Source organism: Morone saxatilis, unplaced genomic scaffold, assembly GCF_004916995.1.
Source record: "Morone saxatilis isolate NCDOM2014 unplaced genomic scaffold, NCSU_SB_2.0 Contig17, whole genome shotgun sequence".
Classification (NCBI taxonomy): Eukaryota; Metazoa; Chordata; class Actinopteri; family Moronidae; genus Morone; species Morone saxatilis.
In genome coordinates, this window is record NW_023339729.1 from 7,023,559 (window position 1) to 7,047,136 (window position 23,578).

General features: G+C 41.8%; 3 protein-coding genes across 5 annotated transcripts in view; all 3 read right to left on the minus strand.

Moving 5' to 3' along the window:
- myh11a (myosin, heavy chain 11a, smooth muscle) overlaps positions 1-3,015 on the minus strand; it is a 27,338-nt gene extending 24,323 nt beyond the window's left edge. For all 3 annotated transcript variants that reach the window (XM_035659758.1, XM_035659757.1, XM_035659759.1), the window contains exon 1: positions 2,866-3,015. The gene's annotated coding sequence lies outside the window, so the exon portion shown is untranslated. The remainder of the gene's footprint in view (positions 1-2,865) is intronic.
- Positions 3,016-7,346: 4,331 nt separating this feature from the next.
- Positions 7,347-9,761, minus strand: cep20 (centrosomal protein 20). The gene is made up of 4 exons (XM_035660219.1): positions 9,676-9,761; positions 8,779-8,976; positions 8,381-8,465; positions 7,347-7,864 (listed from the first exon to the last, which is right to left on the minus strand). The coding sequence occupies exons 1-4, from the start codon at positions 9,701-9,703 to the stop codon at positions 7,735-7,737; spliced, it is 441 nt and encodes a 146-aa protein (XP_035516112.1). The 5' UTR covers positions 9,704-9,761; the 3' UTR covers positions 7,347-7,734.
- Positions 9,762-10,430: 669 nt separating this feature from the next.
- The window catches only part of abcc6a (ATP-binding cassette, sub-family C (CFTR/MRP), member 6a), a 24,389-nt gene continuing 11,241 nt past the window's right edge, over positions 10,431-23,578 (minus strand). Inside the window, exons 6-31 of the mRNA XM_035660218.1 lie at positions 23,145-23,206; positions 22,877-23,008; positions 21,768-21,974; positions 20,300-20,477; positions 19,897-20,058; positions 19,704-19,796; positions 18,969-19,172; positions 18,097-18,243; positions 17,897-17,984; positions 17,262-17,331; positions 17,043-17,169; positions 16,770-16,946; positions 16,510-16,677; positions 16,098-16,281; positions 15,862-15,946; positions 15,629-15,746; positions 15,257-15,464; positions 14,784-15,094; positions 14,314-14,513; positions 13,979-14,105; positions 13,610-13,711; positions 13,333-13,479; positions 13,064-13,222; positions 12,729-12,895; positions 12,351-12,545; positions 10,431-11,847 (exon numbers count right to left, since the gene is read on the minus strand). Of these exons, the coding sequence (XP_035516111.1) occupies positions 11,739-11,847; positions 12,351-12,545; positions 12,729-12,895; positions 13,064-13,222; positions 13,333-13,479; positions 13,610-13,711; positions 13,979-14,105; positions 14,314-14,513; positions 14,784-15,094; positions 15,257-15,464; positions 15,629-15,746; positions 15,862-15,946; positions 16,098-16,281; positions 16,510-16,677; positions 16,770-16,946; positions 17,043-17,169; positions 17,262-17,331; positions 17,897-17,984; positions 18,097-18,243; positions 18,969-19,172; positions 19,704-19,796; positions 19,897-20,058; positions 20,300-20,477; positions 21,768-21,974; positions 22,877-23,008; positions 23,145-23,206 (3,927 nt within the window). The 3' untranslated portion in view covers positions 10,431-11,738. The remainder of the gene's footprint in view (positions 11,848-12,350; positions 12,546-12,728; positions 12,896-13,063; positions 13,223-13,332; positions 13,480-13,609; positions 13,712-13,978; positions 14,106-14,313; positions 14,514-14,783; positions 15,095-15,256; positions 15,465-15,628; positions 15,747-15,861; positions 15,947-16,097; positions 16,282-16,509; positions 16,678-16,769; positions 16,947-17,042; positions 17,170-17,261; positions 17,332-17,896; positions 17,985-18,096; positions 18,244-18,968; positions 19,173-19,703; positions 19,797-19,896; positions 20,059-20,299; positions 20,478-21,767; positions 21,975-22,876; positions 23,009-23,144; positions 23,207-23,578) is intronic.

Sequence of the window (23,578 nt, forward strand, 5' to 3'; positions counted from 1 at the left end):
CCCCCCCCCCCAGTTTAGATTTAGAAGATTGAGGCCGGAGAACTGATTTTAATGATCTCAGTAACATCTGATAATAATAATGAGCTTCATCTGAAATATCCCCGAACCATTAATGCTCGCTGACGTTTACTCATACTCAATCATCAAGCCACTGCTTAATTGACAACAACCACTTCTTCAATGTCTTTCCCCCTCCATCTCTCTCGCTCTCTCTCTCTCTCCCTGTCTCTCTGCTAGGAGGCTTCAGTCTCGTGCTGTGATGACCATATATGGGCCCCTTCTCTGGAGCAGGACTCTTTTCTGCGGACCTAAACAGCAAGGCAAGTGAACTCCCAAACAAAGCCCATATAGGGAATAGTATGTCTCTTGCTGGCCTCGTCGTTTACTCCAAAATGATAACAGCGAGGCAGAGAGCCTAAGGGGGGCCCGGGGTTTTAACAATCATGCTTCATATGGGCCCCTGGCGGCATTCATTTTGAAATGCACCAGGCAGTGGCTTAATTCTGAACAAGTGGCTGGGACTCAGCCAGGCCTGGGAGTAGTACCTGCAGTGGGGGGGGGGCTGTAAAATGCACACAGGAACAGGTTCAGGAGTTGGACCTGAGCCGAACTCTATTAAAATATGAGTCAGACATACAGCTTGGTAGCAAATATTTAAAATATATCACCATATTCTGCACTATAGGTCTGTGAGTCAGTCTAATACTACACTTAAACCACAAACTTAGTGGTTCCTGGATTACTCCTGTCCCCCCCCCACCCCTATGCACACTGAGACTGGTACATACTTTAATTGAGTGGGAACGATGTAAAACTGTGCCACTGAGGCTCCTGAGAAAGCCAATAAATGTACCCCAGGGACCATCCGAACCAAGCCACCCAAAGAAAGATATTCCTAAATATTAACTGGAGACCGGGACAGACGCTTCCTATTCGTCAAAATCTGCAGAGCCGGCGAATACGTCCAGTGAGCCGAGCATACTTCTGAGGAAACGAGGAAGGGACCAGCTGATGCTTTGATGATCTGGTATTTCTGTGGATAACAGTAAACAGACTTTTCCTGACACTCCCCTCCCGGTGCTAAAGTGTGCACAGCCAATCAAGGCCCTCCTCCTCACTCCCTTTAACTTTCCTCACCACAGTGGCTTAATACCTTTGCAAAGCCCCCTCTCTCTCTCTATCCCTGCTGTGTCAACACAGCTTTGTAGTCTGCCAGTGGATCTCAAAGACAGCTGTGACAGGATAACAGGTTGATACACACTGACAGGAAATCTAAAGGATGACAAGGGCTCACGGCTTTGTCTGTCGCCACATGCATTGTTTGCCACGAGACTAAACGACCCATACTGCATTATAATTAATGTGCTCACAGTCAAACCGTAAATTACTGAAAAGATAATATTCATTTTAACTGACAGTGACACAGGAACACCCTATGCAGCCCACACAGTCACTGTCCTACTTAGTTCAGCGCACACCACCAACTCAGAATAGTATCACATTTCTGATTCGATCATTCGCAGTCATTACATGTTGGTCGTGATTGAACATATCACACAGAAAAAAACAAACAACACACAAATATATGATGTTTCAAATTGCAATTCAAAATAATAATAAGCAAGTGGAAATGTCACCCAGGAGACTAAGTGACCTTTCTATTTGTGAGTTAAAGAGGTTGACCCGCAGGGCCTGTGAATGATTTCACTCATTTCCTCTCTTGGCTGTTTCACAGAGATTCTTCCTGTTATCATCTTTTTAATAAAGCCTGACACATTAGGATTATCATGCTTTTGTATGATGATTGGGATTAACACATGAAAATAATTAAATCATGGAGACTAAAATAGACTAATGACACTTGGTTTGTCCCATTAGGGAACAGCTCCTACTGGGTCCTCGACTGCAGAACGGACCACGACAACTAAATAAACTCTCAACACACAGAACAAATAACGCCGTCCTCTTTCAGCAATGCTTTGATGTTAAAAATGACAAGTCAAAGACATTCATTGTCCAGTACAGTTAAATATGAATAGTGCTAGTGTTTCTTTTGCTAATGAACTTGGACTGAGAAAAGTAGGCAAAATGATCATTAATGTCCATATTTACGGAGAGAACGGACAATTAAATGAAACCAGTGTGTAAAGAAAGGTTAAATGAACTCATTCAGAGCCGTCAGTGACTGGCTTCATGTGAAAGTTCTCACTTCTCACTATAGTGTCTGCATCTTCAGCCACAACCGTTTGACAAGCAGCTTTACAACCATATTTGGAGAACAGGAAACTCCATGGTTAGAGTCAGGCACTGTCTTTACTGAGATATTCAGACCTAACTTCCCCTTACTTCCTTACTATATCGTTACTGCAGCGTGGTGCAGTGAATGCAGCATCATTTTTACAGTGTTTACATCCATTTTACATCCAGTCCACTGTCTAATACACTCAGGCCTAAAGAAATGTATACATGTAATTCTGCATGAATGGCAAGTATTAGCAAACTCAATGCATAATGTAATGTAGATCCGACCAGCTGCCTGGGATTCAAATTATGTCATTTTCTTCGATGAGTAATTAAAAGAAGTGATGCATTAAAAGACACACTGTCAAAAAATTAAAGCTAAAAAGCTGAAGCTAATGTGTTTTTTTATTTATTTTTTTTTTTTAAATGACTTAAACGGTAGAAGGAATATTACAGTTATTCTAGGTATTTTAATTCGCACCATTTACCAGGACACACAGGAAAAAGGACAACAACACACTATTCCCCAAACGCGGGTAAAGTAAGCAAAGTGCGAGAGGGGCTGACAAGTGCACTGCAGCATCACCACTAGTACAACAGCAGCACAGCCAGTGACATACTTACATAGTGTGAAGGAATTTGTGTTCAGGGGAGCTTCGGGTTCAGAAAGTCAGGGGTTTGGAGAGGCCGGCGTTGACGAGGTACTCCAAAAAGCGAACAGTCCAAACGACCCCCGTCAAATTCAGAGCTTTACCATTTAAACTGCGCACTGCTGCGCGAGGGTGGAGCTGCACGAGCTGGCCCTCCTCCTCCAGCATCGTCCCGCTGCAGGCAGGCAGCATCCAGTGGCGGGGCCGGAGGCTGCGGGCATGCGCACTGCGGACACCGGCTGCTTCGACGAGTCACAGGAGGGGATGATGTGAATGAAGAGGGTGCTGAATGGAGAACAGTGTCCTGCTGATACAAAGTTGATTAGTAGATCTTAGTGGACTGACACTTGTAGAAGGAGACGATGTTTGTCTGTGTGCAATAGGACAGGGGTTTTCAAACTGGGGTCTGGGGTATTGATTGCTATTTATAGTGATCTCAGTTTGATCATCCATAGGCTATTTTCTTCTTTAAACCTAAAATAAAAGAAATAGGGGATTCCTAAAGACAAAATCCTAACAAATTAGGGATCTGTTGTCTAATCTATCTGTTAATGTCTAATCCTTGACATGAAAAGCTTTGGGAACCCCTGCAATAGTCAGATAAGGTCTGTGACTATGGTAAAACTAAGTAGCCTACTGTAAAACTATGAAATATTTGCACCCATTTTATGCTACGTTACTTTTACTCCACTACATGTATCTGCTAGCTATAGTTACTACTTTCCTTTAGATTTGACTTACAAAGCAAATAGATCAAATTAAAAATATGATGTATTTTATAGATTAAATGAGTTCACTCTGCTCGTTAATACCTTTGACACTTTAAGTACACTGTGCTGATAATAATTTTGTACTTTTGCTTAGGTATTTTAACATCTGTTCATCGTTAATTTTATTATTAATGTTATTATTTACACCTGTGCTTTTACTGCTGCTACATATCAAAATGTCTTTTGATGTTAAAAAGGCCTAATGAGTATTTTTTTCCCCTCATAAGTGAGGTTGTATATTGTTCCCTGTTGGGTGTGTGTATTTTCAGTTTTGACATAGTCTTTTTGCTGGGCTCAGGATTATACAGTATATAACACCTCAGGTAAAATACTGGATTAAAACAAAAGGCATCACAATTATATGATAGCGACAACAGCCACTAAAATCTAGTGGGCTGCATGCTCCAATCCCACATCTTGTAGGTTTTTTTTTAGATTATGCAATCTGCTCCTACTCCTCATAAGGTAAGTTGTCCCCATGCAGCACAGGAATCCCCCCTTAACTGTAACCACTCCAAGAGATTCCCCCCGAATACAAAACTCATAAGTCACATAATAAAAGTGAGTCTTTCTGTGTGTGTGTGTGTACATCCACACGTGTCTTCTATCGTTACGCACATCGCATTCCACTCTCCCAAACGTCCCTAACCCCCTGCCATCCCTCCCCTGCTGCATCCCTCCTGTTTCCAGCTCCATTCCAATGGAACTTCCTATATAAGGACACCGATCTATTTGCTCCAATAAATCAAGTCGTCGGTTGATAGTCGGAGCCTGTTTTGTGCCAGACAGGCACTGCACCGGTGTGTGTGTGTGTGTGGTGTGTGTGTGTGTGTGTGTGTGTGTGTGTGATCTGTGTCTGTGTGTGAGAAACCTGATGACAGACCAACATGGAGGACCTCAGGGTTCCCTCTGGCCAACATCAAGGATGAGGGGTGGCGTTAACCAAGGAGAAACTAGGGCTGAAAAACTCATGGAGAGTCAGTGTGAGAGACAAGGCAGAGGGAGGGATGAAGAATGAGACGAGGAGGAGGAGGAGGAGAGAGGGAGACAAAGCAGCAGCAGATACACTGAACAGAGAGGTTGCAGTGTGTGCCATATAAGGACAGTGGGGTCTGTATGGAATCTCGGCAGCTTTCGGTGTTACTTTCAAAGTCTAGCACAGGCAAGCACCCCGAGCCCCAGTGACTAAATATGGTCCAGCAGCAATAGCATTGTTCAAACAAACAAAGTTGTTTCTTTACCTGTAGTTAGCTGTGACGGACAAATTGTTCTATTGTTTATCAGCCTAAGCACGCCATGGCAACAAGGGAATATGTTGTCAGCCCAAGAGGAAAACTACACAGTACTGTATCTGTATTTCAGATGATCTTTGCACTGCACTAAACTTTGTGTCAGTGCTTTGCTCACTATGCTGACCCCCACAGGTATACTACAGGACCATACTCTCTGAATGCTGCCACTTCTATGTCTCTCTTCAATGTGAGGTATGGCGATCCGTGCGAGGAGAAAGGACGACAGAACCTAAAAAAAACTTCATGTAGTTGTCTGAGAGGAAGAATAATCTCTAAGTGATTCCTCAGAGCAATGAATAAACCGATGAAAAGCTGACAGTGACGAGGAGTGGAGGAGGAGGTGGTGGGAGTGAACATGGATAAAAAGTCTGGGTGAAGGATGATTAAATCAATAGTAGTCAGTAAAGTCACTTAGAAGGAATTAAACAGAAACATACTGCACAAATCTAAATAAAGTCTTAAGATAATCTTATATTAAAAAAAATACATGATTGCTACAAATGACTTACGTTGCACACCTAACATGCATAAAGTTCACCACTCACTACTCAACAACTGACAGTGTCCAGAATATGTGGACTGCCCTTCAACAGAATGTGGTAGAACAAATACACAATAAAAACAACACAAACTGTAATGCAGAGCTCTCTTACATACGGTATATTTAATGTTTAATATTTTTCTCCACCCTTATGTCCATAGATGGCCATCTATTGGAGAGAAAATATGTTTATGGATATGTTTGACCCTCATGGAATGCAATTGCATTCTAATTTGAGCCCAGGGGCAAACATCAGTTCACTCTGCTGCAGTCAAAAGACCACTGCATTCAGTACTATTTATACAGCTGTCTCTTTTACACACAACTAATTTATACAGTGGAGGAGAAATGCTACCTATTATAGGGCAAACTGCCAATTGAACAATCATGTGCCATTGTTCAACTTCCTCCGCTTATATAGCCATTTTCAAGAGAACCAACATATCGGGTGCCAATAAACTGGGCGCCTCAGGGCCACAGGCTTTAAGGGCGAAAAAAAAATGTTTGCTCCAAGGAAATAAATTCAGACTCCAAATGTCCGAGATACGGCTCGCTGTAGCTCTATTTTCAGCATGCATATGCACTAAACATCACATTATCATTTATAATAGGACTAAGAGGCAATAAATTAGGACACTGTATAGAGTTAAGTGTACATTACATCTTGTTGCACAAACTAAATGGTCACATTTCATCTTTACAGCTAGTTGCTCAAGAGGCATGGGAAAATTCAGCAAAATACACTGTGTGCTGACTATTGTGAGTTCATTCTTTCAGTGAACTAATTTGAGAGCTATGATCTCATCTATCAAAGCTGCTACAATCAAGATTAAGAGATGCAGATATGGTAGAGGAACGTAAAAACTATTTAGACATGGATTATGTAGATGGTACAAATGGTGAAACCAACCGGCATCATCAGGTTAGGAAATAAATTGGCCAGACCCGAAGATAATCAGTTCCAGAAACTCTGGGTTTTAAGTGGTATGAGATAAGAATGTAAAGTTTCCTTAAATGGTGAAAGAGGAAGTGAGATGCGAAGAGTATTGGCTTGTTGCAGTATATGTTTGTTTATCCTGAAGGTGACGGTGCATCTTTTTATGACTTGCTGAAATCACAGGAAGGGCCCTCCTTTCTTTCCTTCACAGTTAGTATGATTTTAATATTGCGATCATAGCTGTTACAGAGGTCATTAGGCAGTTCCTAAGCTGCAGAGTACACAGAGGTGAACAAGAGGAAGTGTAGCTACAAAAATAAATCTGGAACATGTCTCATTCAACTCAGCATAAATGTGGATTATCAGATATGTGAGAGTAAACATCTTTACAATCACGAGGTATCATGGGTAAATCCATCTCAGACCAGTTCAAGGATGCAGGGGCTACATGGGTGGGTTCGGCTGCACAGAGCAACACAATGAGTGCCAAGAATATGTTATGACAATCACAGGAAAGTAACTGAATGAAAGCAGGTTGTTGAGCACTATTTAAACTGGGCTGTGATGAAAACTGCATGAAACACAAGCTCAAAAGTACAAACTGTACTTGAAAATATAGTTCCTATAATTAGCAACGCTCTTTTAACTTTACAAAAACGTTAACTTCATATCTTTATATTGTTAACATATAATAAGATCATTTTAACCACAATATTAATGTACATAGGGTACCCTATCTTTATGCATAACACCATATGTTAGAGATGAACAGATGGTGGCTTTGAGGCTGCAACTAGGTACAACAAAGTATCACTATTTTATCATCTGACAGCAGCAATCTTCTTCTTTGGTGAGGCTGCCACCATGTGGTAGCAGGTAAAATAGCTCTTCCACACACAATTTCAATTCAGCGTAGTGTATAAATATAAAACATTTATTTTTGAACAATTAAAACACAATATAAAAGTATCAAATATTTGTACATCAAAATGGAGAAGACAACAAGGAATGCTATTTGTAATTATTGACTAAACAATATGGATCACTGCAAACAGTGTCACCATGACTGATGCTAAATAACCTAAAGGCAGATATTAAAACCTAAACAAAAAAGGCCCTTTGGGATCATTGGCAACTTACAACTTTACTCAGGTGAGAACAGTGTGAAAGACAATGAAACTGCAGAAGAGAAACATTATATATCACTAAAATCCTTCAAGATGCTGCAACATTTCATGCCGTCTATTAGGAGTATAAAGTGTATTTGTAGTCCATGCTGTTCCGGTCCTCAGTGCAGTAACTTTTAGGCATCAGGTCGAGGTACTGTGTTGCTGGCAGTAGCACCAGCTGGCAGAGAGGCACCCCGCAGAAACATCTTTCCACCACTATCACCGCTGTTCACGAAGTGGGACACCAAGCCATAGAGAAGAGGTCTGGAAATTAAAATGTGATTGTTTGATTTTGATTAACTTTGTATTTATTTAGCAAAGTCTGAATGAGAGAAAATGGGTTGAGTAATAAGGTCAGAATCAATCACAGGTCATTATGGTAACATTGGTACACTCTCTATCCGAAATGACTCACCAGTAATTATTCTAATTATGTGTTTTTTTTGTTTTTCCTGATGGTACACAGAGATAGAAGTAGAAGTGATAAGAGAAGAAACAGACACAAGCCAGATTACAATCTCTGGTGAATCTTCGGAGCCACATGTTCTAAACTAAGACGCCCCAGAGAAATGTAGAATTTCACAACACAAACTAATAGCCATGTTTTTTCCAAAACGGTGGTGGGGACAAGCTGAAATGATTAAAAGTCTCTCTGCATTTCAGATGGAACTATGATAATGGCGAAGATTCACAAATGATTATCCCAAAACCGATCATACCCCTGCAGAGTTCAGTAAATATTTGAACAATGTGTTGGCTAGCAGACTGTACTGCACTTACACAGACTTGGAGCTTGTATCCTCTGTAACTTTAAGCTCATTTGCCAGGAACTGTCTGTCCAAGGGAACTTCAGGTTGGCCTGACTCTGAGAAAACAAACAGCAGAGTTTGGAAGTAGTACATGTTCCTCTACAATAGTGATTGGTTAAGTTTCAAAAGCAGCTGGAATAACACTGCGGTGTTTCCCAATTTTGACAAACTGCTATTGTTTTTACCACTGACAATAAAATGGTCACTAAATAAGCTTTTTTTTTATTTTTAAAAAAAGGCATAATCCCTAAACACTTAATATTTTCGACACACAAAACATCTCCCAGTCATTTACAGTATGTGTTTATCTGTGGAAATGTTCCCCACAGTTGGTGAAAACACTAGTTGTGCTGGCCTCTTTCCACCGACCTGCTGTCAGTACTGATGCCGTGTATCGGTACTTGTTGAACTCCAGGTACTCCCGGATGAGCTCGTTGATCAGCAGGTTTTCGTGGGACAGCGGCGGACGAGGTTCACGCTGGTCATCGAGGGCGCTGAACACCTCAGCCCGGATACGAGCCTTCAGCTGGGCCAGCACACCACGGGACTCCAGCGTTTCCCTCACGGCTACAAGTGTTCACGTTTTATTGGATCAAAAACAAGTTTTTTGGAAATTAGTTATTCAGCTAACTTAGCATTAACGTTTGCCCAAACAGGCGGTCTTTTCTAATATTTGCCGTACTCCACTCATTAATTTGGAAATTTAATGTTGCCTTATTTTTTGAGAAAGATACAGACCTCTTCAGATACGACTCAATATCGTATTATAATCATTAGGAACCACTCTTCACATCGGAATACATGTATTATTATTAAACAGTCTCGACTTCAATAAATGTACTATAACATTTATTCCCACAGCCATCGTTGGCCAGAAGTAACCCAACTAACCTCGTTACATCGCTAATGTTAACTTGTGTACAAACCGTGTGAAAACCACGAAAACCTAGCTGTATGTGGTACCTAGGTTGTATTTACGTATGCCGAACTGAAATGTAGATTTTAACATTAGAGACAGCCTTGACTCACTATAAGGAGTTGATTTGCTTACAACCAGGGCCTCTTAGTTATCAAAATCGTTGGAGTTTTGAATGGAGATACATGAGGGCATCGTGTTGTTGTCGTTAAGCTAACATTAACTTAGCTAACCAGTGTTACTGACAACTTGACCTAAGTATTCAGTAAAGTGATCTTTCGTTTATTTACTTTAGTCTGATATATTAAGGTAGTAAGTAGACAAAATCACGAATGATAGTGAGCTCTTACCACACTTCAGCTCAGTGATGGTCGCCATTGCAACAAGTGTAAACAAACGACTGTCTGCCACTGTTCATATCAAAGACTTCTGCCATCTAGTGACTGAGTTCTGTAACTACAACTAACTGGTTCATCAGCCACTCATATACTCAAATGTTTTATTTCTGTGTACAAACCTTACACATTGCATTGCACCACATTAATACAACATCAGTGTAATATGAATTATTATTTAAAGATTTAGATCCTTTAAAAAGAACCGTTAACACTGTTTTTGTTGTATATGATTATGATTATTAGAAGGCAGTCAAGGTGAATGTGTGTAGATTCAGTCGCATCCCTGGTTACATGTGTCAAAATATGGCCATTTATACTTCTATTTATATTGTTTTATGCTTAGAATAGTTAATTATTAGACATATACATGGTTGGGACAGAAGTTTCAGAAATATTCTCAATTTCTGTGTAATTTTGATGACAGGTTTTCAGAGACCTGAAAGGAATTAATCTTGACTTGGAATTTGTTTATATGGACTTGAAACTTACTCTGGAAGACTGAATACTTGACTTAGACATTTCGCAAATGACTTGAGACTGGACTTCAGTCTCAAGTCACGTCATCTGATGGTAATGCATACAGCTCAATCATCACTACAGCCAGCTGTCATTTGAAGTTGCCTTGGTTCTTCTGGAGGACATCCGTCTATGTCCCCATTTTTATTTAAATGTGTTTTAAAGGGACATGAATTCAAGCATAACCATACTGTTGATTCAAATACATTTTATTATCCAACATGATGTATGGATCAAGACAGTACATTAACAGTAAATGGTCAGTGAAAAATGAACAAGCTTGTTATAAAAAGTATAAATATAATACAATCCTCAGAATTTTAAGGACACTTAATACATTTTGTCATATGACATAAATAAACTATAGGGTTTCTCTTACAATATATTGTCTAAACCAGTAAGACAAAAACAGTAAAAGCCTCTTCTCTTTGCAAAGTTCATAGGGTTCTTTCTTTGAGAGTAGAGGTCAACGTGGACTATTTACAGTCTGTCATGTCAGCACCAAAAGAACAATACTGATTTTTTTTCTCTGCATATGTGTGTATGGCCTGAGTTGTGTGGTAGAGGCAGAGAGACAATCACACAGAGATTTATCACCATTGTTTGGAGGCATTCTCTTCATTCATGGTGGTTTTCACTACCGGCGTCAGGTTAAATCTGACCAGCAAGGTCTCTATTGACTTTTTTATGTGTTTACTTTGACAGAAATAAACAACAGCCACAACATAGTTGGACGATTGCTAATGTCTTGGCTCACTTTAATGTTTTCCTCTTTTTTCCTGACTTATAAAAACTCCAAATTGGCTGCTTCCAGCTCAGATTTTGAAGGCTGTGAAAACCTCACTTCCCCTGCGTTTGCCAGGGTGAACCTTTTGAAGGTTAGTGTGTCAGAGTATTTCCTGTCCCAGTTTCTGGGACAAGAAGACAAAATAGTTTTCTATCAATACAATAACAAAACTGCCTCTTTTTTGGTATACAAGGCTAAAAAAGTGTGAGTAAACATCAACGTTTAAGCCTGAGACAACATCAAAAATAGGTCATGTGCTTTATAACACTTGACACAACACAACTACAAAAAAATATAATTCCCATTCAAAAAGAGAATGAAAGTCCTTAAGATTTGTGGTACTCTCTCATTCCAGCTCTTTGTGTAATCCTTTCATGGAATAAACTGAACACTACTCTATATACAATATTTATAGCTTGAAGACTCTCAATGATCCACTGTAGCTTTCTTTTGAATGTTCATCATCTGAGGTTAACGATGTCTTTTCCTGACTTAGGAGAGAGTGTCTGTGTGTGTTCAAAAACCAACAAATTGGGACTGCCTCAGCAGCTGCTCTTGGGATTCATTGACAGTGCCTTCATGGGGAGAGGCGTTTTGAGCTGCCACAAAGCTTTGAAAGGCCCGATTTAACATGTGTTGGAGGGCCACACAAATAAGGTGCCACATCTGTACACCAGGACACCAGCTCCATGGTACCAAGCCCACTGAAGACCTACACCAGCCCAGCTTCCCGGCACATTCGGTAGAACTGTCCACGTTGTGCGATGAGGTTGGCTGGAGAGTCCATCTCAGAAATGTGGCCTCTGTCCATGACAATCACTCTGTGAAGCAGCAAAAAGAGGTGGAGACGGGTTTTAGATCCAGATTTTTTTCTTGCACCTGATCTAACATATACAGTGTGTGTGTGTAATAAAGCTTTGGGTTTTGGGGAGTCCAGACATAAAACTAGGCTGTGTGATAAGCCTTTGGTCAAACATAGGTTGTGGATTGTAGGGCTATACCTAAGAATTAATTTCTTTGGAAAATACCTGAATTTCCATGAATTGTTTTGTCAGTAAAATGTGAAAAATAATGACAAATGTCCATTACAGTTTTTCAGACTCCAAAGTAATGCCTTTCCATGGCTTATTTTCTTAACAGTAAGAAAGGTTTTCAGGTTGGAGTCATATAAAACGCACATTTGAGAGGCTGTAGCCATCAAATATTTGGTATTTTACTTCATCAGTGACTTAAAATGAATAATTGATAATCCAAATAATTAATTAGTTTTCTGTCAGTCCACTGAATGCCACAAAAATTGACTACTCAGTGGATCGTACAGTACCTGGTATAGTCCATTATGGTGTTAAGGCGGTGAGCAATGGTCAGGACGGTGCAGTCTTCAAACTGTGTGCGGATTGTTGACTGGATGAGTGTGTCTGTCTCCAGATCCACAGCAGCTGTTGCCTCGTCCAAAACCAGGATCTTGGTTTTCCTCAGCAAGGCCCTGGCCAGGCACACCAGCTGGCGCTGACCCAGACTGCACAGACAAAGAGTTGGAGAGAGAATAGGGTTAGAACCACATGTTAGATTCTATCCTGTATGTATCCTACAGCGTTGTGTATACATCCCTGTCATAATATATTAGTGACTGACTAGGCCAAACAATGGATAGTGGTTTGTCTGCATTGCAGTGTGTCCTCTTAAGTGTACTTATGTGTACCTGAGGTTTTCTCCTCCCTCTGAGCATTCATGGTTGAGTTTGTCAGGCAGATTAGAGACAAAGTTTTTGAGATGAGCGAGTTCCAGTGAACGCCACACCTCCTCATCAGTGTAGGTGTCAAAGGGGTCGAGATTCATTCGGAGGGAGCCTGAGAACAGCACAGGGTCCTGGGGGAGAGGACAGCAGATGTTATTCATCACCAAACTGTCCAGATTCGTAACGGGATTATTAAAATTTAGAAGGGTTTATTGTACATTGGATACGGACTGCCGCTATTGCAAACAGTTTATGTGATGAGAGCCAGGGCTCAGTCTCTGTTATTACTGCTGTCGTACCTGAGGAATGATAGTAATGCGTGATCTGAGGTCATGAAGTCCGATGTCTGCGATGTTGACTCCATCTATAAAGATCTTTCCCTTTGCTGCCTCTAAGATCCTGAAGATTCCCAGGGCAAGTGAAGACTTTCCCGCTCCTGTCCTACCCACAATTCCAACCTATAAAATAGGTTTTTAGTCAGTTAGTTATGTGTGACATAATTCAAGCAATTAAAGTGATCCAGGATTAAGCCGGGTAAAGAATTCCATTAACATACAATATGACTCACCCTCTCTCTTTCATGAATATTCAAGGTGATGCCCTTCAGAGCCAACTCAAGGCCTTTACGGTACTGCAGCCCGTAGTCCTGGAACTCTAAAGTACCTCTCTGGGGCCAGGCCAGGGGCAAGGAGCTGCCCTCTACACTCCAACTGGCCTGAATAAGACAATAATATAGGGTGAGTAAAGAACAAAAAAAGCTCTCTTGTTGTACGGTGGTGGATTTAGTGTCCTGTGATCACACCGCATCATGTATTTGTGTATGTGTGTGTGGTGGAAGCACTGACCTCTTTAGCTGTATCAGCATACTCATTGACTCTCTCCACAGAAACGATGTTGTTTTCTACGTCAGTCCAAGATCTCACAATCCAACTCAGGATTCCAGTCACCTGCAAAATCCAGTGTAGTGAGGTTAACTTTTAATCGTTTTCTCTCCAGCACTGAAAATGCATCTGCTGACTGAGCAAAGCCATGCATTTACGGGTCACTTTTTCCAGTTTAACCTCTAATTGCCACATGCACGATGCAACTGGAATGAGTCCCACAATGCTGTGTGGTGTATGAAATTGGCTGTCTTCAACGTTAATAAGTCGGGTATTGGGACGTTCTACTGTGTGAGAATGTGCGTGAGCGTGTCTGTGGACAGAACCTCTTACCTGGAGAGAGTGTGACACAGCCAAACCAACGATGCCTGGGCTCAGGGTGTTTTTTCCCATCACAGAGAGAATAGCAGCTGCTAAGACCACACCATTACCAACGAACTCCAGATTGACTGCCAGCCACCTGTGGATATAATGTTGAGTTAGCTGTGGCCAGACAAGTTCCAAAATGTGTCTAAAGCCAGAAGTCATTTCGTTTAACCATGTAACATAAAGCAATCACAGTAACTCTTTGATGCTATGAGTCATCACCATCCATCATGATCAGTAAATGTGCAAATGAATGTAAAGATGAAATTAAAGCATGCTATAGTCATCACACATCATCTCACCGGGTGGCCACAAATCGGGGGAAGTAGGAGGTCTGATTGAAGTCGACCCTCTGATTAGCCTGCAGAATAAACCTGGGCTGCTCGCCAAAGGCCCGGATGACACTGGCGCCCTGCACCGTCTCGTTGAAGTGGGTGTAGATGGGCGAGCGGCTCACAGCTTCTAACCTCCGCAGCTGACAGGATGTGGCGACGTAGAAGCTCTGTAGCCCACAGTGGAAAAGTAAAACACCAGCTTTAATGAGTGAAACCATGGTCTTTCCCATAATTCATAGTGAAAGTGTGTAACATCAATGTCAGCAGGTGGGGAACAAAACACAAGTGAACGGCAAAATCAGCAGGGTTGGTTTTGGAGCCCAGAGCTTTCCAATAACACGCTGTAATGGAATCCAGCTCTTGCTAAGCCACCTTCAACATAAGGCTCTCAAAGAAAACATAAGGATCAAAGTAGTAAGAGTAAGAGAAAAATGTACCTGGACAAAGGCGTAAAGGAAAGCCAGAGGCAGGATGATCACGGCTGCAAAAGGTGTCGCCATCAGCACGATGATGCAGACCTCCATGAGTTTAAAAACGTAGCTCAGCATCATCTTCAAGCCATCGGGGACCATGCAGTCGATGGCGTCGATCTCTTTGGCAAAGCGGTTGAGTAGGTTGCCGCTGGGTGTGCACTCAAAGAAAGACATTGGAGAGCGCAGCACGTTGATCAGCAGCTCCATGTGCAAGTGCCGGGAGGCGATGATGCCACAGATGGAGATGGCGACAGTTGTACCAAAGATGGCAATACCTGAAGAGAAGGCACAGCTGTTTCATTAAATCAGAGCTGAGAACGAATCAGTACTCTCTTTTTATAGAAAACCACCAATAAATATTAACATTTCAGTCAAACAGAGTTACCTAAGTCCATTGTTTTTATTTTATCCATGCTTTTTTTAATACGATGACTGACCTTGTACGAAGCCCAGTGCTCCAAACACGGTCAGTTTCAGGTCTGTATCGATCTGGGTGCCGTTAACAACAGGATCGTCAGCCCACATGCTGAGCCAGTAGTTGTAGGCCAGTGAGGCGCCCTGCTGAAAGGCGTACAGGAAGACGATGGGAATGATGATGGCCAAGCCGATGGTCTTGAAGTACTTCTGGTACATCTCCAACCTCACCTGAACAACACAAAAAGTACCAGTCAGTCACACGAAATTAGACACGTTTGTCTTTGTATCAACACATTTTTGGCCCCTTGCATGTTTTGGAGCAAAAAGGAAGTGCCACTGATGCCTAATTTCACACCATCAGAGGTGAAGTCAAAACCCATTTTTAGACTTACCCTTCCAGTGCGGGCCTTGTCAGCCTCAGTCAATTTGCCCAAGTCCTCTGGTACTTGTTCCTGATCTGTTTCAGACACAGGCTCCATATTCTGCAGGTTGGTATTAGTGGTGTCACCCCTGGAGAATATAGAGAGGGCAGAGGTCAGCTTCATAAAAAAAAAAAAAGATGCTTTGGATGCCAAACATCTCTATGTCAGTTTTACATTTCACATGTTTGTTAATGTTTACACACCCAATGAGCTGCTCCTGTGACAGGTCTCTGGAGAATGGCATGAAGTCAACCATGCTGAGACGAGCATTGGACCTCCTGGAGCCAGCTACAAGAAAATAACAATTTTTGTTTTTTATACTGATGTTAATTACATATTAGTCCTCTTCACAGCACACACTAAATTTTATTTGTAAGGTCATTTTTTAACAGAATGTTAAAACAGGAATTAAGAATTAAAAGATGAAATGTCTCCTCACCTCTCTGTATGGCGCTCTCTTTTCGCTCTGTGCTGGCGAATGTGTGGATGAAGTCAGCAAAGGCGCCATGGCGGCTGAGGAGCTCCTGGTAGGAGCCACTCTCTGTGATTTCTCCATCTACCAGCACGAGGATATGGTCAGCCTGCGGCAGGAAGCTCATCCCATGGGTCACCAGGATGCGGGTCTGCATAGCAAGCCACACAAGTCAGAAAAATAGGATGTAAGCACAATCCAACACTAAATTGAGGCTTTCTTGAAACTGTCAGCAAAGTGGTGGTTTCCATATTACGATAACAATAGCGCAGGCCATGTGCTTGTAAGTGGTTTAGGTGTTGTAAAACCATGTTTTGGATCTTTGCAACTAAATTGAACAGGCTGAATTGCACTTTGGAGGTTTTGTTACATGTATTACCTTGTCTCTAAGGACTCCTTTTGGTCCAATGACTTTGTCAAAGATGTGTTGACCCACATGTGCATCAACAGCAGACAGCGGATCATCCAGGAGGTATACATCAGCCTTTCTGTAGACAGCCCTGGCCAGGCTCACCCTTTGCTTCTGCCCACCTGAGAGGTTCAGTCCCTGCAAGGACACAATTATTTAATTTAGATTAAGTTTAGATAAAACTTAGATTTAGAAACAAGAAAAAAATTAAAATAATTTAATTTCCATACCTTTTCTCCAATTTCTGTAGCATCTCCAGCAGGTAGGATGTCCAGGTCGGGCAGCAGCGCACAGGCCTCCAGCACTCGGTGGTACCATGTCTTCAGTTTCTCACGGCCAAATATGATGTTGTCTTGGACTGTGGCATTCTGGATCCAGGCCTGCTGAGGCACATACGCCACAGAGCCCTGTGAAGACAGATGTCAAAAGAGAGAACGTCAGTATTTATTAAATGAAACCCACGACTATGAATAGAGCTTGCACATGGAACATGAGCTCATTACCTTAACACTGACACGGCCGCTTCTTTTCTCTGTTTCTCCAAGCATGGCGGACAACAAAGACGACTTTCCACTGCCCACATGTCCGACCACAGCTACAAGGGAACCTCGTGGCACGTGGATGTTGATCCTGTCAACATAGACAAAAATTGTCCCCTAAGTCTGCTTTTATTTTTAATGTAGATTTAGTCATTTCCTTTGTTCTTTTTTCAGAACTCATACCTTTTAAGACAGGGAGGGCCCTCTGCAGACCAGCTGAAAGTGCCGTTTTCTATCGCCACGTCTTCCCCATCTAAACAAGAAAGAGAGATTAGACTAAAATGAACAAAACCTGTAATAAACACTGAAGGCAGGGCATGTTCTTTCAACCTGACAAACAAACTTTCAAAACAAAATTCCCCCTTGAAGTTAGTTGTCAGAGTGCAGCCTGGGCGTAATTACAAGTGAATTTGCTTAATCATACAAATTACAGAGCTGTTGCTTTTTCACAAGCTGTCTTAGGAAGTGTTGACAGATTACAGACAGAGAGGTACAGTATTTTTTAAAATTTCTCTATGAATCATATGTCTGAATTCATGCTGTGATTTATGTTTAACCACTAAATGGGAACATCCTATAATTACCCTGTCTACCAGTCAGCCTGGGACCCAGGAAGTGACAGTGCACATGATCCATACAAGGCTGTGGTACCCCGCAGATATAAACAACAAAATCTTGTGGGCAGCTGATATTGATTATGACAGCCTATGATTTAAGGCGGTATGAGGAACAAATTGTGGAAATTGGTGAAATTTAACCATGCAGTATAGTAGTTTATTCATTTAAAGTAATAGTTTATACATGGGTGGGGCTCTTACCAGAACTCAATGGAGCCTTTGAGACATTGTCCACTTTAAGTTCCTCTGAGCACAGGTACTTTCCCAGACGTCTCAGTGAAACCATAGCCTGAAACAGAGTCAGTGGTTAGTTAACTGACCTACAACCATATCCATATGGGAGTATGAAAATATACAGGCACCATAGATAGAGAAAACATATCAGAGCAAGTGTCACCTACCTGCATAGTCGTGCTAATAGCAAATGGAAGCTGACTGAGTGGAGTCTTCAGGATGTTGATCAGCGCCATCGAGACAAAAACTTTCTGTGCATCCAGGACGTTCCTGTCATCGAGAGTCACATAGACTCCAAACATGGCAAAGGCAATCTTTGGGGGAAAAAAAGATGCTAAATGTTTACCTTACAGGCAAAAACTTGTGAAATGGATGATCTTTAGAGACACAATTTAAAGGATAAGGCTGGTGTTATCTCAATTTCTCTAATTGTCAATATATCCCATGAAAAGAACAAAACCAACAGCAACGCATTAGCCTGTCTCGCAGTGCTCTCTGACTTCCCCGCCCTGTCTGTGGTGCTCAGCCCCAAGCCCACTGAAGACATGAATCTTTAAAAACAAGTCACAAGTATATAATTTTGCCACGCTAGCAGCACAGCTCTGGGGATGGCGATGCTGGTTTATCAGGCTGAAGGTTTGGTTCAAAGGCTAAAATATCTCAACAACTATTGGACAGATCAAGATGGACATTTGAGACATTCGTGGTGCCCCTGACTTTTCCTCTTTGGCCATCATGAGGTTTGCATTTGTGGTTTTCAGAGAAAACTATTGTATGGATTGCCGTGAAATTTGGTACAGATATTCATGTTCCCCTCAGGTTGACCTCTAAAACTTTGACGAACCCTTAATTTTTAATCTAGTGCCACCATAAGGTCAAATTTGAAATGTGTACCATTCTTTGCTTTATGACATCTCCATCTTCTGTATGTCTGTTAGCCTGCCAACACGCTAAACTGAGACAGTGAGCATGGTAAACAGGACCTTTAAGCAAACTTTAGAGTTTTTATTCGTAGCTCTTTTAAGTTTAGTGCTCTTACCAGGAAAGAAGAGGAGTTGAAGGATGCAATAGAGATGGAATAAAGGATCTGAGACTTCTTCAGGGCTTTTAGCTCCTTTTCTCTGTGGCCCAAAACCTGTTCCAGGAAAGCTTTTTCCCAGGCATAGAACTTTAAGATCTTTATTCCATTCAGGATCTCATTCATCAGTCTGATGCGGCCGTCCATAAACTTCATTTGGATCTCCTGTTGACCAGACAAAGAGGATTTGACATTTTATTATTAAAAAATAAGTCATCCTTAGCTGAAACTGGGTCACAGTGACAAAATACCAGACCAAAGCAAATACATGCATTTGTGAACATGGGTTTGTCTGTGCTTGTTACAGCTGTGGTAGTTTGCCTGAACATCATGGAACTTGCTTGTTACATTTTAGTGATTTTTATGACAAGGAAACAACAAAGGGCCAGGGATGCGGTCACAGCATTCAAGACTAAGTTCGATTAAATTGGCATCCAAATTTACAGAACTGTCTGTTGTTTTTCCAAAGAAATGAAAAAATATGTCTTCCTACTGCCCACCCTTTCCTTTCATTGTTTTTCAACCACGTTATATGGGGCAGACATCAAAAGGACAAGAGAGAATGTACCATCCAGGCCAAACACCCACACGGCTCTTCAGCCACTATCTAAACCAGCTGTGGCATCCCTGACCTAACATGCCAGATGTCAGGGCTACTGGAGCAACAGTGTGAAGGATTCCTGTAACAGCTTTTACCTGCAGCTTGCTTCTTTTCTTTGCAATGAACCCATTGAGTGGAAAAATGAGGATGACAGTGGCAATTCCTGCCAAAGCCGATGGGCCTAGATGCTAAAAAGAAAAAGAAAAAGAACAGTGCCAAAGGCTTTTCAGTTAAAATGCAGTTGTGCATGAATGAGTGGCATTGTGAAAACACTACATTTAAACATACCTGCCAGAGGAAGAAGAGACAAAGAGCAATTTCAATGGGAGCCAGCCAGACAGCGTTGAAGTACACCACAAAGTCCATGAGCTTCTGAGTGTCTGCTGAAACCAGATTCACAATCTCGCCCACAGTGCAAGTCCTCCTGGCAGCGCTGTTTATCACCAAAGACTGGATTGACAACAAAAGAGACAAAGACATTTTAGCCCGCAGTGTGCTTCGTACAATATAAATTTACACCCTCGTAAAGATTTCAGACAATCATTCATCTTAGTAAAAGCTGTTAATCATACGATGTGTACTGTTTTCCTGTCTGGAAGGAGAGAAAGCTTTTGTTTTTGCCATTTAAAACGTAATTTATATCGTGTTTAAAGGTTAGTGGCTACATGTCCATGGATACAGATTTACCCACCTTTCTGTAAACCAAGCCCATAACAGCTGTCTTCACTCTCATTCCCACTGTAAAGCAGGTGTACATGTACTGATGGTTGAAGAGGGACTGGAGACAGGACAGCAGGAACATTAGAGTGGCGTAGAAGTAGCCTTTCCACAGCGGAGCATCCTCGTCTCTCATGAAACCCAGAAGAAGACTGTGAAGGAAGAGTTAGGAGAAGATTAACACATGTTCAGTTTCGTTTGACCCTTCAGTGCCCTATACTGCATCAAAAACCCTATTTCTATGCATGAGTTTCCCTGGAAAGTAGTGAATGATACAAATCCAAGCGGACACTGGCAGGTTTTTACCCTGTCAACATGATTTTTTTTATTGTGTTTTTTCATTCAATCTGGTATTATTTGACTTTCATTGTGTGCCTCAAACCAACGGCCTTGGAGCGCTGCTGTGGCTACTGGTTGACTGGGTTGCACAACAGTGCTCAGCTTGTGGCCAGGCTGCCCTCACACTTGGCCAGCGGCTCCCTTATTGTGGTCCGGCGACATTTCTGCCATTTAGAGCCTCCTCGCCCTCTCTGCCTGTCCTCCTTTCTGGAGCACAGAGGACTGTGGTCTGGTCTACTTTTCTTGCTCACAGCTCTGTAACCGTAATTAACACTTCCACTGATTCTGCGCTGTGCATCAACAACAACATTCCAGTCTGGCTAGTGGGATGGTGCGGCGGGTGGCGGGTCAGTCGTGACCTGTTTTCACTGCTGCCAGCTTCTGTTGTTGTTTGGTTGTCAGTGTCACAAATCATTGAAAATAGGACAATGAAGGTGATATCTGAGGTAATATAACTTGAAGTTGAGTTAGAACTATTTATCTATTGAGACCATGGTATTTTTGTTTTCCCACAATCTGCTAGACCCATGTATCTTTAAATTATACCAGGAAAATATAATTTCTATCAAATAAATCTCCAAATTGAATTGGACAGTTCACCCTAAAAGACGCAGTAAAACCTATTTTTACTCTCGCCTGGATTGCAGTCCATCCAGGTAATTTCAGTCTGAGCTGAGGTTTTTGATTATTGGCTGCAGTTTCCCTTAATACGGTGCGCTCAATGCCATTTGGTTTGTGGGAGTCACTGAGAGCACTGAAAAAGTTATATTTGAAAAACTCAACAACAACATCTCTTTCCAAATATAATGACACGGTTACTTGCGATAGTAACCGTCTTATGAGCAGTTTTATTGAAAACTTCTTGCTATCAAAGCACCACTGCCTGATTTTTGACTTCATGCAGAATGAGCAAACTATCCACAAGAACATTAGTGGATTCTCTTGTTATTTTAGGAGCTGTCTGCGCCACAAACCAAATACCCCTGAGCTTACTGGGTTGAGATACAGCTGATTAAATCACACCACAGCTAGTTGCTGCCAGATTGCACTCAAGGTAAAAGCACATTTAGGTTTTGGTGCACTCTTCCTCTTTGGTGTCTCACCTGAGTACCTGCGGGATGGCGAACATGAAGGCATCATGGAATATGATACACAGGGTACCGGTCAGAAAGTATGGGCCGAACTTGCGTGCCAGTGTCCTGAGCAGGAAGAAGCCAGAGCTCTGCTCCTTCTGCAGCTTCCTGAGAAGCTGAGCCTGGTCTGGCAGTCTGCTCCCCAGCGCCACACCCGACGCCAAGGCCTTCTCCTGCCTGCCAGAGGGAGAGAAGGCAGTTACTGACAAGACAGCTGTGTCAGAGATGGCCCAACATGGTGCTGGCGCCTTTTAAGTCTTTAATGTAAAACAGACTATAAAAAAAAAAGAAAATACTGTTGTTATTTGTACCGTCACTCAAGAATTCGCCAGCAGCAGTAAAAAGCTGTACTCGCTGACATAATTATTGAACTTAACAACGGATCTTCAAAGCACTGGATCATGTTAACAAGCTTTGAAAATGACACAGGGCTCTTGTCTTGATATTATGGTACTGTATGTCCTCAAGAGACTCCTTTGGACTTATTTTTGGCCCAAAATACTTTCGGTTATAAGACGTCCTGAATTTCAATTTACCGCAATCATGGCTAAGTCATGCTCTGCTTGGGTGATTAACTCAACCAGCACCGTGCTGATGTTTGGCCACATTGCAATAAAAGCAATAAAATGGAATTGATTTTTTGGTTGTTAAGTTGTGAGAATAGTGAGAGCTGTATGCTTGATCACAGGCCTGTGTTAAAATAGAAAGCCATATGGGAAACATGAAAGACAATATGTGCACGTCCTGCACATGTCTTTTCCCTGTCAAAACTATTCTTCAGATTGTCCAGTACTTGACCAAATATCTGAAAAACGAATGAAATTCCCATAAGCCTCAGTTATACTTTATATTTGGTGCTAATTAGCAAATGTTAGCATGCTAATACATTACGGTTGGGAACATGGTACCCCATTATACCTTCTTAACACCAGCATATTAGCATTGTCATTACGACATTATTATTAGACTCTTAATCTTGTTGAATGTGTATGTTGTGAGTCTCCCAACATTATGAACCTACAATACTACATTGCTGGGGTGCCACTTTAAAATGCCAAATATCAATTATCAGTTCTCACTTTTTAATTTTAGCACATTCAGCTGTCCAGTCCTGTTGCAGCTCAGAGATGATCTTGTGTGATGTGTCTTCCTCCCTCAGGGTCCACAGGTCCTCTGCTGCCAGGGGAGTGCGATATCCTTTGACAACAAGCCTGGGGAGGGAGCATGGAGATGATTCACACACATAATCGTCAACAAAAAACACAATTATTGTAAACAAGTAAACACTGTTGCTGCAGTGAGTCAGCCGAAGCCTAGAAATGAAAGGGTTTTGAAGAACCATCTTACCCAGTGAACCACCAGAAGAGAATCTTTGACAGGAAAGAGGCATCTTTCACGGGACAGGGATTCTGCAACAGATTAAAGACCAGACACACTGTTGTTTTCGCAGTAAATCTCTCATGGCTTAAAAGCTTTCGAGACATACACAGCTTCACAGAGGGCCGTCGGTTGACGGTTGAAGGGGGAGTGTGTTTAAGAATGCTAATGTGTGTAAACAGCACTGTACAGTCAGGTGGTCCATTGTGAGGAACAGAGGCTGTGGACTCCCACAGGACAGAATAAATAGAGTTCAGTGTTAGTGCAGGATGAAGATGACGTTTTGAGGTCTAGCGCAGACAGAGCGGAAATGTGTCATCACAAACCGTCCAAGAAGGGGATACACAAACATAACACACACACACACACACACACACACACACATACATATATACATACACAGA

Coding starts and splice junctions, on each gene's coding strand:
- cep20 (XM_035660219.1), bottom strand. CDS start 9,703: ATGGCGACCATCACTGAGCTGAAGTGTG. Junction 8,977..9,675: donor CATCACTGAGCTGAAGTGTG/GTAAGAGCTCAC, acceptor GAACACTTGTAG/CCGTGAGGGAAACGCTGGAG. Junction 7,865..8,380: donor GATACAAGCTCCAAGTCTGT/GTAAGTGCAGTA, acceptor TTTAATTTCCAG/ACCTCTTCTCTATGGCTTGG.